General features: G+C 40.6%; 1 protein-coding gene across 3 annotated transcripts in view; it reads left to right on the top strand.

Moving 5' to 3' along the window:
• The first annotated feature begins 260 nt into the window (after positions 1-260).
• Positions 261-11,717, top strand: part of kcnd3 (potassium voltage-gated channel, Shal-related subfamily, member 3) — a 106,100-nt gene continuing 94,643 nt past the window's right edge. The window contains exons 1-2 of one of the 3 annotated variants that reach the window (XM_084087454.1): positions 261-575; positions 1,504-2,680. In XM_084087454.1, the coding sequence (XP_083943580.1) occupies positions 1,578-2,680 (1,103 nt within the window). In that variant the 5' untranslated portion in view covers positions 261-575; positions 1,504-1,577. The remainder of the gene's footprint in view (positions 576-1,503; positions 2,681-11,717) is intronic. The other 2 variants (XM_084087456.1, XM_084087455.1) reach the window with 2 other exon arrangements.

Below are 11,717 nucleotides of genomic sequence, written 5' to 3'. Positions count from 1 at the left end.
ACTATAAAGTAAGGCGAAATCACCGCGCTGTCAAACAGTGTGACTGGCGCGAAAGCAAGCATATACTGCCTCTGTGCGTCTCGCGCTCTCTCTGCTCCACGAACACCGATCGCGCGCGCAGAGCCAAACTAGAGAGCGCGAGACCTGGCAGCGGAGAGACCTTGGGGAGGGAGAAAGGGAGTGTGCTGGTTTATGTAGAGGAGAGAGAGAGAGAAAGAAAACGAGAGAGAGAGCGAGGTTGGGAAAAGACTACCACCTCTATCCATCAGCCGAGCATCCTGCGGGAGTCACTTCGTGCGCGCGAGCGGTCGGTGCGGCATTTCTGTCCGTCCGAGCAAATGGATCATAAAACAGCGTAGGATGTGACAGAGGGACGCAAATACAACTAAACTATCCCTTTCCGACCCCAAACACGCTGGTTATTCATTTATTATTTTGTTCTTTCAGTTGGGTTCTTGTTTTGTGTTTTTCCTCATTAATGTGCGGATTTTTTCGGCGAACACTTTCTAAGTGATGTCAGGAGGAAATGTCATAAATGTAGCTGAATGAATGAAAAGTTGAAAGATTTTTCGTGGGTAAGTAACAAAAAACTCAACTGTTGAAAATTAGTTTGCTGTGTTTTGGACTAGAAATGTTTTTCATTATTTTTATTTGTTTTATTATTTTTCAATGAGATTCATCAGTCTGGTTCATATTTAACCATTTTTATTTGGGCGCAGCTGTGGATAACCGCGGTTGAAGTGTTAACAGTGCAAATCCTGATGCTCGTAAAGTAAGAACTACAGCACTGTCCGTGTTTAGCGTCCAATATTTCGTGGCGTTTTATTGTTTTGCATTAAGCTCAACAGGTTCGCATCTGTTTCAAACTGCTGTGCTGAAGGTTTCTGTGTCTCGAGCAGAAATCGTGCCTTACCCTTTGGAGTCTGTCTTACATGAACTGAGAATGAATAGTTTTGTAATTAGCTTTCTTTACGAGTTATCATGATGTATGTGCTGTATAATATTTGCTGCCACTGTAAAAGCAATCTTGTAAAACATGTTAGTAATTTTCTTTAACTATAATATAAATGCATTGGTATAGTAAGAATACATTTGTGCAAACCATGGCCTATAAATAATGCCTGGTAAAAAAATAGACAACTATTTTGTTTCTTTGTAACAAAACTAACTAATAGGCTTAAGGTTTGAGGTCTAATACAGTCTACCGTTTTTGCCTATTTGTGTTTTTTTCCTTCTTTTCCATTGCAACTGTCTTCCCTATCTTTCCTTGTGTTTCATTTCCCATTTTTTACGTACTTCTTTTTACTGTACTCTACTTGATTGCTTCCCTTTTACCTCTGCTGCTCAATTCTGCTGGCATCCTGTTCGCTCTTGCCATATTTTCACTCCCATTTCACATCTGTCTCACTCTTTCCCATTGGAATTCTCCTCTTCCTGTCCTCCCACATTTGCCAATCTCTCACTCTCTTCTATATTCCCATCTCCCTGCCTCTCTCTATGTAGATGGGGTCTAATCTAATGTCAAGCTGGTTGTGAAGGTGTTCGATCTGGTCCCCTCGACCCCAGCCGGAGTCCCCATGGCTGCTGGAGTGGCAGCCTGGCTCCCCTTCGCTCGGGCGGCGGCCATAGGATGGATGCCCGTGGCCAACCTGCCCATGCCTGTCGCACCGACCAATAAGAACAAGCGACAGGATGAGCTTATCATCCTCAATGTCAGCGGCCGACGCTTCCAGACCTGGCGGAACACGCTAGACCGTTACCCTGATACGCTCCTAGGGAGCTCCGAAAAAGAGTTCTTCTTCAATGAGGAGACTAGGGAGTATTTCTTTGACCGAGATCCGGATTCGTTCAGAAGTATTCTTAACTTCTACCGCACAGGAAAGCTGCACTACCCGCGCTACGAGTGCATCTCTGCCTACGATGAGGAGCTGGCGTTCTTTGGAATCATTCCAGAGATCATCAGCGACTGCTGTTATGAAGAGTATAAGGATCGCAAGAGGGAGAACACGGAACGTCTTATGGATGACCTTGAGGACAACAAAGACAATAAACCCCCCAACATGACTTTCCGCGAGACCATGTGGAGGGCTTTCGAGAACCCGCACACTAGCACCATGGCACTGGTTTTCTACTATGTAACCGGGTTCTTCATCGCCATATCCGTCATCACCAACGTGGTTGAGACGGTTCCTTGTGGTTCCACGCCGAATCAGAGAGACATCCCTTGCGGGGAGCGCTACACAGAAGCGTTTTTCTGCATGGACACGGCTTGCGTAATGATCTTCACGGTGGAGTATCTGATGCGACTGTTTGCAGCACCCAGCAGGTACCGCTTCATGAGAAGCGTGATGAGCATTATCGATGTAGTAGCCATCTTACCATATTACATTGGGCTTGTCATGACCAACAACGAGGACGTGAGCGGAGCCTTCGTCACGCTACGGGTGTTCCGCGTCTTCCGGATCTTTAAATTCTCCCGCCACTCCCAGGGTCTCCGAATCCTTGGCTACACGCTGAAGAGTTGTGCGTCTGAGCTTGGCTTCCTCCTCTTCTCCCTCACCATGGCCATCATCATCTTTGCCACAGTCATGTTCTACGCTGAGAAAGGCTCCTCGTCCAGCAAGTTCACCAGCATCCCGGCCTCCTTCTGGTACACTATAGTAACCATGACAACGCTGGGGTGAGTCATGTTGTCTCGGAATGACTTTCTCTCTGTATATTTTTACACTTTTTAACCCTGGACGCACATCAAGTCACACCCCTAATACATTTCAGCTTAAAGGGATAGTTCACCTAACACTCTCAGAAAAAAAATGAAGAAACTGTACCTATAGGGGTACGGGAGGTGAGGTACCCTTAATGTTACAATATTGTACTTCATTTACCCCTAAATCATAGGAGTTCATAGTAGTACCTTTAAGGTACATATAACTACTGTAATATGCACCTTTTAGAAAGGTGCATATACTGTATCTTTCTGACAGAAGAAAATAAAAATCCAAATCTGTATGACTGCGTAACACAAAATTAGATCATTTTAAAGAATGTTTGTGTTTTGGACGGCACTGACTTTCATTGTATGAATATAAACAGTTCTTCACAAAATCTCCTTTTGTGTTCCGCAGAATAAAGTAAGTCATGCAGGTTTGGAACAACATGAGCGTTAGTAAATGACAACTTTTTGGGTGAACTATCCCTTTAAGTAGGCTTATGTACAAGGTATTATAAACCAACTAGCAACTTAAATGAACACAACTGTTTACAATATAACATTACACCTCATCAAAAGAGAAGATGTTTCCCTGCAGCTTGTGTATTTTCCTTCTTTTCTGAGTTAACTGCTATTAGCATCTAACCCTAATGACCATGGTTGCTGACTGCAGTCATGCCTGCCCAAAGCAGCGGTAGGTTTGGATTTAACTCACTGCCCCGGGCTAGACTTTATTCATCCCTATTATGCACCAATTAATATTTAAGCCTGTGTGAAGCAAGCAGAGGAACATCCTTCAGCGTTTCTCCAACACTCTAACAACAGACAGCAGCTGCAGAGCTGTAAAGCACCATTCACTTCAACCCTGCCTCTCATAAATCACAGGCCATTTATATGTGTTCATGACTGATACATGTAGACGTTTGACACAATGGTTTTAAGAGTATGTGTAGGATTAATTTAGGCAATTAGTTTGAGTGATTATATGGTGTATAGTTGAGTAATCGGCTATATATCGGCTGCTACAGCAGTAGCTGTTGTGTCACTCTGACTTTGAAATTAGATCTGAAGTCAAAACCGTCTTTGACTTCCTGTTTAGATGGCTGATCATTGACTGGGGCCACTGCCCTTGTGCCCTGTGACCTCAAAACAAGAAGATTAAGGACTTAATTTATTGTGAACAGTAACTCATGAATGTTACATTGCCAAATGGTTTGGTCCTTGATGAATACAGTTGTGTCAGTGTTCAGGTGACTTTTTCTGAGGTAGAATTACAAAGAGTTAGAAACATACTTACTTATTTACGCTTTCCTTTGAGAGTAATCTGTGTATTTGAGAATGGCCGAATCTCTTAACAGGTCATTGTGGGCATTGTGTTGAACTATAACCTTATATATCATTCATATTGTTGTCTTAATGTGTTGGCTAGTTTTACATGGATTTCAGAGTAGTGCAGCTCTTTACTCATTACTACATTCGCACCAGAGATCCAGTCTCCACCCGCATCTGAGACTTGACCCGAGATGAGAGCGAGAGAGACTCTTCTCATCAATAAATCACATGGTAGAAGTGTGTGTCACTGTGACTAATGTTCTCAGGTACATGTGCTGAACAATGTAAACCACAAAGTCATTTCCAACCCCGTTGACGTCACGTGTTCTTATTGCATGCGTGTGGGAGTGTTTCCCATTCAGTTCAAACCAGGTATAAGGGATAATTTTTACATCCCAGTTTTTCTACAGTTGATTGTGTCAGTAGGTTCAGGTTTGTATCAAATCACAACACACCTGTTGATTCTAAGGCTTCTTATCTGTGCTCTTGACCAATGCAGTGGTGTGTTTTACACGCCTGGTGCTTCTTTTATTCATTGATTCGTTCACACTGAAGTTGTAACCCCTTAGGTCCTACTCGCCCCGCTCTGTGCGGGCCTCGAACCAGGCTCTCCGGCGTGGAAGGCGGGCACTCTAACAAGGAGGCTAAAGAGCGCTGCCTCTGGCGTCAGTCGCTAGAGTGCCTCTTGAGATTAGGGGAGTCTTACTAGCTTGCCTCCGTTACACTCATCCCCCCAAACCTCACTCCCACTGGGTCACGGCACCAAAGTAACCCCTCAGGTCCTACTCTCCCCGCTCTGTGCGGGCCTCAAGCCCGGGTCTCCGGCATGGGAGGCGGACGCTCTAACAAGGAGGCTAAAGCGAGGGAGGTTTCCTCGCACAGCTCTTACTAGCTGGCCTCCGTTACACATATTAATGGGGTCTCCACCTCGTTCCGCCAGAGTGAAACTCAGCACTGCAGTTCAGCTTCTCTGGTGAGACTGAGACATCAAGTTAACATGTAAAACACAGACCCACTGCCCTACGAACACATGCGTGATACTCAGCATGTGAGCTTAGATAACTAGTTCATCAGAAATATCAAGCATATTGTGTGTGAATGGTTAACTGTTCCTGTGCCTTGTCATATGTCTGAAGTGTTTTCCTCCTCCTCTGTATTGTTTACACCAGTAACATTTAATTTAGCTGCTCTACTGTTGAATTTCATGGCTCTGTGTTTTGTCTTGGCAAGACAGCTAGTCTAAGAGTTGAAAATAAAGCAAAAGAGTTCAAAAGGAAAGAGAGAGTGGAAGAAAAGAAAAAAAAGTATATTGCTTGAATATTGCTCTTTCTAAGTTTAGGAGACTTCAGGTTATGTTTTATCTAAATATCAACTTTGTCTTTGATGTTTCTCCTAAACTTCATAGAGATGCATTGACACTAAAACTCTGGCTGATATCATTAGTCTGGTAATTATTAATATGTTATGGGTGATAACCCATAAATGGCACATTATAAAAATACTAATATATTTTGTCTGAATAAATAAATAAATCATAAATGTGAATTTGGGCTCAATTTAAAATATGAACATAAGATATTAATTTTGATGTTATCTAAAGATTGCATTTAACAGTGTTATTATTAAATTATTAGAGTTTTAAAGATTACATTTGCTGTCATCACATAAATGTAATGTAAATGTTAAAATAGGGGAAATTAACATCACAATTAAATATCCAATAAGCATATATAAATTAATAAATAAAATACATATCTAATATTGACCAATAACCAATATGGTATAGATATATCATGCATCCCTAAAATTCCTTAGGATGAATAAAAGCTTTCTTCTGAAACTCTAGAGGAGGCACACGTTTCTCAGAAAATAAAAAATCTGAAAAGCAGGAGATTTTCAAATCTCCAATTGCTCTTCATCTAATTTTATTGCTATCTAGGAGAAAAATAACAGAATAACTGAGATATTAACGCGATCTCTTTTGTGATTTTTCTGTCCTATGGGATTAACCTTTGGCATATGAGTGAATGAGACCAAATGATTGCAAACCCTCTGTTGTGTGTTCTGCAGCGAAACATCAGATTTTGTGTTGCATAAATTGTCCAAGCGATGATTCAGTTGCATGATGGTCCATTTGTTAATCTGGCCCTGAACACAGTACTCGAACAAGCACGCCAGATCCAGACAGGGTTTTATCTGCATTTTAAAGCTGTTAGAGAGAGAGAGATTTTGACCATATGAGGGAAGAGTCTGTTTTGAAAATACTTTGAGCTTTTACACTTGTGTTTCTGCTGTAAAAACAGGAGGCTGCAGAGGGATTGCAGATTTACCGAAGGGAGGTGGGAAGAGAATGAATGTTTTTTTATTGATTTATTTATTTATTTGCGGTAATATGTGGTGTTGACCTTTAGGTGGAGTAGCATATTCTAAATGACCTTTAACGAAAAACACAAATCTCTAGTGTGCTGTAGAACACAGTGGTTTGCAAGAGATATACCTGAAATATCATATTCATTCACTTTCTCTCTATATATTATTCTGTATACTGCTGCCTTATTAGCCTCTAGCCCCGCAGTAGTAGTTTTATTGGTTAAGATACAGTATGCTCCCTATGTTACGGACCTATGTATTCTGCACGCTAATGTTGCTGTGAAGAAAATCACCCTGCTAATGAGGGCTTTCAATTGTTACCACAAGCATTAATTAACATGACACTCAAAATTCCCGCCCCTGTTTCAAGCGCTGAATAGATCCAGACTAGCCATTCGGCCCCAACACGTCTCACTCTCTCTAGCTTCAACGCTGCTTCTATTGCTCTGTTGGTGAACATGCTTTGTCAATACTGATCAGAAGCATTGATTAAAAGGAACAAAGGATGAGCGAGAAGAGGATAAGGGACAGAAAGAGGAATGAGGTTGAATCCATTAGCAAGGGTGAATGATGATAATCACCCACAGCTGCAGGGTGTCAAAACGAAGCGTTTCGTATCGGTAAGGCAACATATGTCTGTGTGTGGGGGTGTGGGGGGTGTGGGGGTCACTGAGTTCAGAATAGCAGTTTTTCTCATGACGTTTGCTGTCAGGGGTTGTGTAGGAGCAACAGTACAAAAAATCGGTAAAAATCGACTTCCAGTCGCACCAAGGAGACTTTTGTGTTGCTAATGCACTTGATCTGCTTTGCTGTACATGGAGATTTGAAGTTCTCAACATCATGGACTGAAGTAGATATCATATGGTGAGTGTGTGTTGAAATGGATATATAGCCCACCTCTGTATTTTAAAGCAGCACCAGGTAACTTTTCAACCTTCATAATATATTTCCAAGACTCTTGTGATGGTACATCGACTTACAATAGGTTGAATGACACGTCTGCCATAGCCTGACGGGGTCTGTATCATTTTTAATCGTACTTTTAAACTTCGGGGTTCGGGTAGTAACCCTAGCACAAAAAGAACTACAAAATTCGACTGCTTTACGGCATAGGCTACCTCACTTCCCCCAACACGTCCTCACATGCTGTTGGACTTGTAAGTATATTGCTTATACTGTATATCACTCGGACAAGCTTTCACTCGTTGGTGTGAGCTAAAAAGCACCTGGCGTTCTTGTTGATTGATTAGTAACTTAGACATCTTCGGAGGCTAGCTGTGCTTGTTCGATGTCCGACGATTTGTAACGCGTTGTGTTTATTCCCCAATCGAACTCGTGTAACTGTCTGTCACACGTTCTACCGTCCACAGCATTAAGTTACTTGATAGACAAAAATAGGACAAGAATGAGCATCAAACAGAAACAACCCGCTTACGGGGTGTTCGAGGCGCACATACAATACAGACTGCCGACAGTTAAACAGGGCGCGCGCAGCTCTTAAAGGGGACACACCTTATTTCCACTCATTACAGCTTCCATCCGACTGAACAGGGACCGGTATACAGGGGGGAGGGGATCAGGCCGTGAGTGAAGAGACTGCTCTGCGTGAGTGGTATTTACGACAGTAACGTTAAATACAAGTAGTCCACAGCGACTCTAGGGGTCGTTGTTTGACCAAAACGGAATTCCTACCTAGTGGGGCTTTAAAAGGTGAAAACATGACATTTTTATTTGAAATTTAACGGTAGTACAAAATAGTGTTTTTCTTTTAAAAAGAAAGGTGTCCTATTAATGAAATAATTAAAATAACTGATGATACACAAATGTTTTAATATATGAAACGTGTTTATTTGTCCACTTTCCTTGTATACATATGCATTACAAAAGATGGCATTTATTCTTTTTAAAATGCAGTTGTACTTTTTCTTAACAAACTAATTTAGATCTAGTATATTCCAAGTCTGAACCTTTACTCAACACATTTCTAACAGAACATTTCTAAGAGACAGAACATTTCACATTATTTTGTGAACTGTATAGGAAATGGATTTACTGTAAGTTTGCTCCTCTTCCTTTTTTGGGCATTCACTGTCCTTTCTCTACTCATCTGCTTATGAAACTGCATATAGACCTTCTGTGTGAGTAGGTTCTACATTTGTGACCCTGGACCACAAAACCAGTCACATGGGTCAATTTTCTGAAATTGAGATTTATACATAATATGGAAGCTGAATAAATAAGCTTTCCATTGATGTATGGTTTGTTAGGACAGGACAATATTTGGCCGAGATACAACTAAAATCTGGAATCTGAGGGCGCAAAAAAATCGAAACATTGAGAAAATTTCCTTTAAAGTTGTCCATTTATGTTCGCGATTGTGCTGCATTCACTCACAAAAATAAATGTTTTATATATTTACGGTAGAAAATGTACTAAATTTCTTCATGATCTTTACTTAATATCCTAATGGTTTTTGGCATAAAAGAAAAATCTATCATTTTGACCCATACAATGTATTGTTGGCTTTTGCCACAAATAGACCCGTGCGACTTGTGACTGGTTTTGTCATCCAGGGTCACATTTGATGAAGAACTACAAAAGTATGAATGTGTATAGTATGAATATCAAGTATGAATGTGTGTAGTATGAATGCAGTCTGAATGTACTTCATCCACTGCCATGTTGGCATTATCATGAGAGCTATACAATGTGAGTTGTGTTATTTCCCTGCCATTCACGACTCCTCTTCCATGGTCTATGAAAAGTAAAGTATCCATTGGATGTGAACTTTAGAGTCGTGGCAGAAGTATTAGGTCATCCGGATATCTTTTTTGCCAACTGTTTTATGTATACTGTGAATTTAGACATAGGCTACTCATTTCACAAACTGTACTGCTTTTCACCTAGTAGGAATATATGCGCATTCAGACATGCAGCGTTGGTCTCTGAGGCAAATTCTTGTCTCACAGTGAAAAAAGATTTTTAAGTGCGCCATACAGTTAAGAAAATAAATATTACTGACAAAAATGTATCCCAAACCAAAATACTGTGATGAATCAAAATTCACTAGGAAATAAATACAGGCCAATTTGACCCTCTTTATGCATTATTTGGGTAGTGATACAAAATAATTATTCCCCATCCTATGAGCAAGAAATATGAAAATTACTTTGATGAAGTTCTCAATCTGTACAATTCTTCATAATTCAGCAAGGACAGAAGTTTCATTTTTGGGATAAATAATCCTTTAAAGCAAATAGCAAAAGTATAAATTCAAGTATTCACTCCAATCATTTCTCTCTTTCTCTCTATTTTCCCTGCCGCCCAGTGAACTTTTAACCTTGATCTGCCTATGCTACACCCATATCCACATATCCATCTCTAAATACTGAGTAAAAAGAGAGATAAAATGCATTTGTTTGTTTGTGCTTTTAACTCTCTTCATTCGACGGGCTCTGTGTTCCAAGAGCTCGGTTTAGAGTTTCTGTGATGGTCAAATTGCTGCCGTTTCATCCCATCAGCCCTCCATAAACACACATTTCCACCATTAGTGATCAGATCTGATGACATTTAATGGGAGCATCAATGAAGGAAGGTATTGTTACTCTGTGCCCAGTAGAAAGAGCATTAAATCCATTACCCGTACAGTTATTTCAACAAGCTTTCAACCCTACCGATTTCAGTTCATCTAGTGGTCACTGATCATGGATGTCTGGATTTCTGAGGGTTTTATACTGATTTGCCGAACCTTTGTTTGTGTTTGTCTGCTGGTTTAAAGCTGTCGACAGAAGGTATGAGGAAAGATTACAGGTGTTAGGTCAAGCTCTCCACTTTAATGAAAGGTCATGGGAGGAAAGAACGTCTGACCTTTGAAACTTCAGAAAATGCCACTCCAAAAAGTGAGTAGGCTATTTACTCTGATAATCAACTCTTGAGGTCAGTGCTGTGAAGCTATAAGTTATATATACTAGGCTATAAATTGTATGCAGAGTTGGCACTTAAAGGAGCCGTATGTAAGATTGTGGCCAAAACTGGTACTGCAATCACTTTCAAATTACTGTAGAGCGGTGTATCCCCTCCCCCTCCCCCTGACTCCAGGTTGCCAGATAGGCTGCAGGATCCAGCAGGAACGTAGGCTGCTACGTAGCTGTGGTAACTAGAGCAGAGCTGGCAACCCGGATGCCGAAACACTACTGACTTCGTGATTGGTAGATAGGTGGAGGGTGGCACTTCAGGCCAAAACACAAGATGACAACATCAACATCAGTTGAGGGCTGCAACTTCACTTTTTAAATGACAATATCCTGGCTGGACTACTGTTGTCAGTGATATAAGTATTTGAAATGAACATGATTTCTTAATGTCTAGTGATATATCAGGGCCATTTTATGATTAATTGAAATATATTTCTTACATACAGCTCCTTTAAATTCACCCAAGTTCACCCAAAATTTTTTATTCTTTCATCATTATCTCACCCTCTTTATCCTCAAACACTCACCTTTATTTATTCTGTGGAAGGAGATATTTTGAAGCTGAACTTTGGAGTTTAAATAACTCCTGACTGACTTTCACTGTATGGACAAAAAAATGTACTGTATGAAAAAACAAACATACCATAAATAACAATCATACAAAATAAATTACAAATGAATTAAAAATAAATTACATATACATATATTCTTCTTCCCTATTTTATTATTTTTATTTATTTTATTTGTGCATGTGCTCGAATTACACAATTCTGTCTTGATGGCTAAATATGAATAAGATTAATAAAACAAATATAAACTATAAAAACAAAGGATTACCAATGAAGTCACACGGCTGCTCGCTGATACAGTGGTGTGAATGTTGCTATAGAGTGATAAAGGTTTCAAGTTCAATTCCCTTTTGTCGGGACAATTTTGTGATAACCTTGACCTGTACTATATGCCGCTTTTATAATCTCTATTCCATTTTTGGCTTCTAGCAGGTAAAGAGGTGCTTTTTTTTTTTTCACGAGCACTTATCCTATTTCTATGGTGCAGACACATAGCAGCCAAAGTGAGGGGGCAGCGAAGTAAAGCCCAGGGAGTTGCTGCAGAGAAGATACCCACTAGGTTACAATTCATTTTCAGTCCTGTCAAACTGCCCCGAATATTTATCTGAAAGATGTGTATGCGCAACCCACGTCACCCCAGAGAACGCTGAATGATCATTGAGTGGAGGCAGTGTCTCCATCGTGCTATTGGCTGCTGTTCACACAATAAATCCCGCCCCTCGTTTTCGTGCGTGTTCTGATTCGCAAATCGATTACAAACCG

This window comes from Abramis brama (genome assembly GCF_963993115.1).
Source record: "Abramis brama genome assembly, chromosome: 16".
In the NCBI taxonomy this organism is placed as follows: domain Eukaryota; kingdom Metazoa; phylum Chordata; class Actinopteri; order Cypriniformes; family Leuciscidae; genus Abramis; species Abramis brama.
The sequence above is the reverse complement of the archived record's forward strand: the minus strand, read 5'-3'. Positions and strand labels throughout refer to the sequence as shown.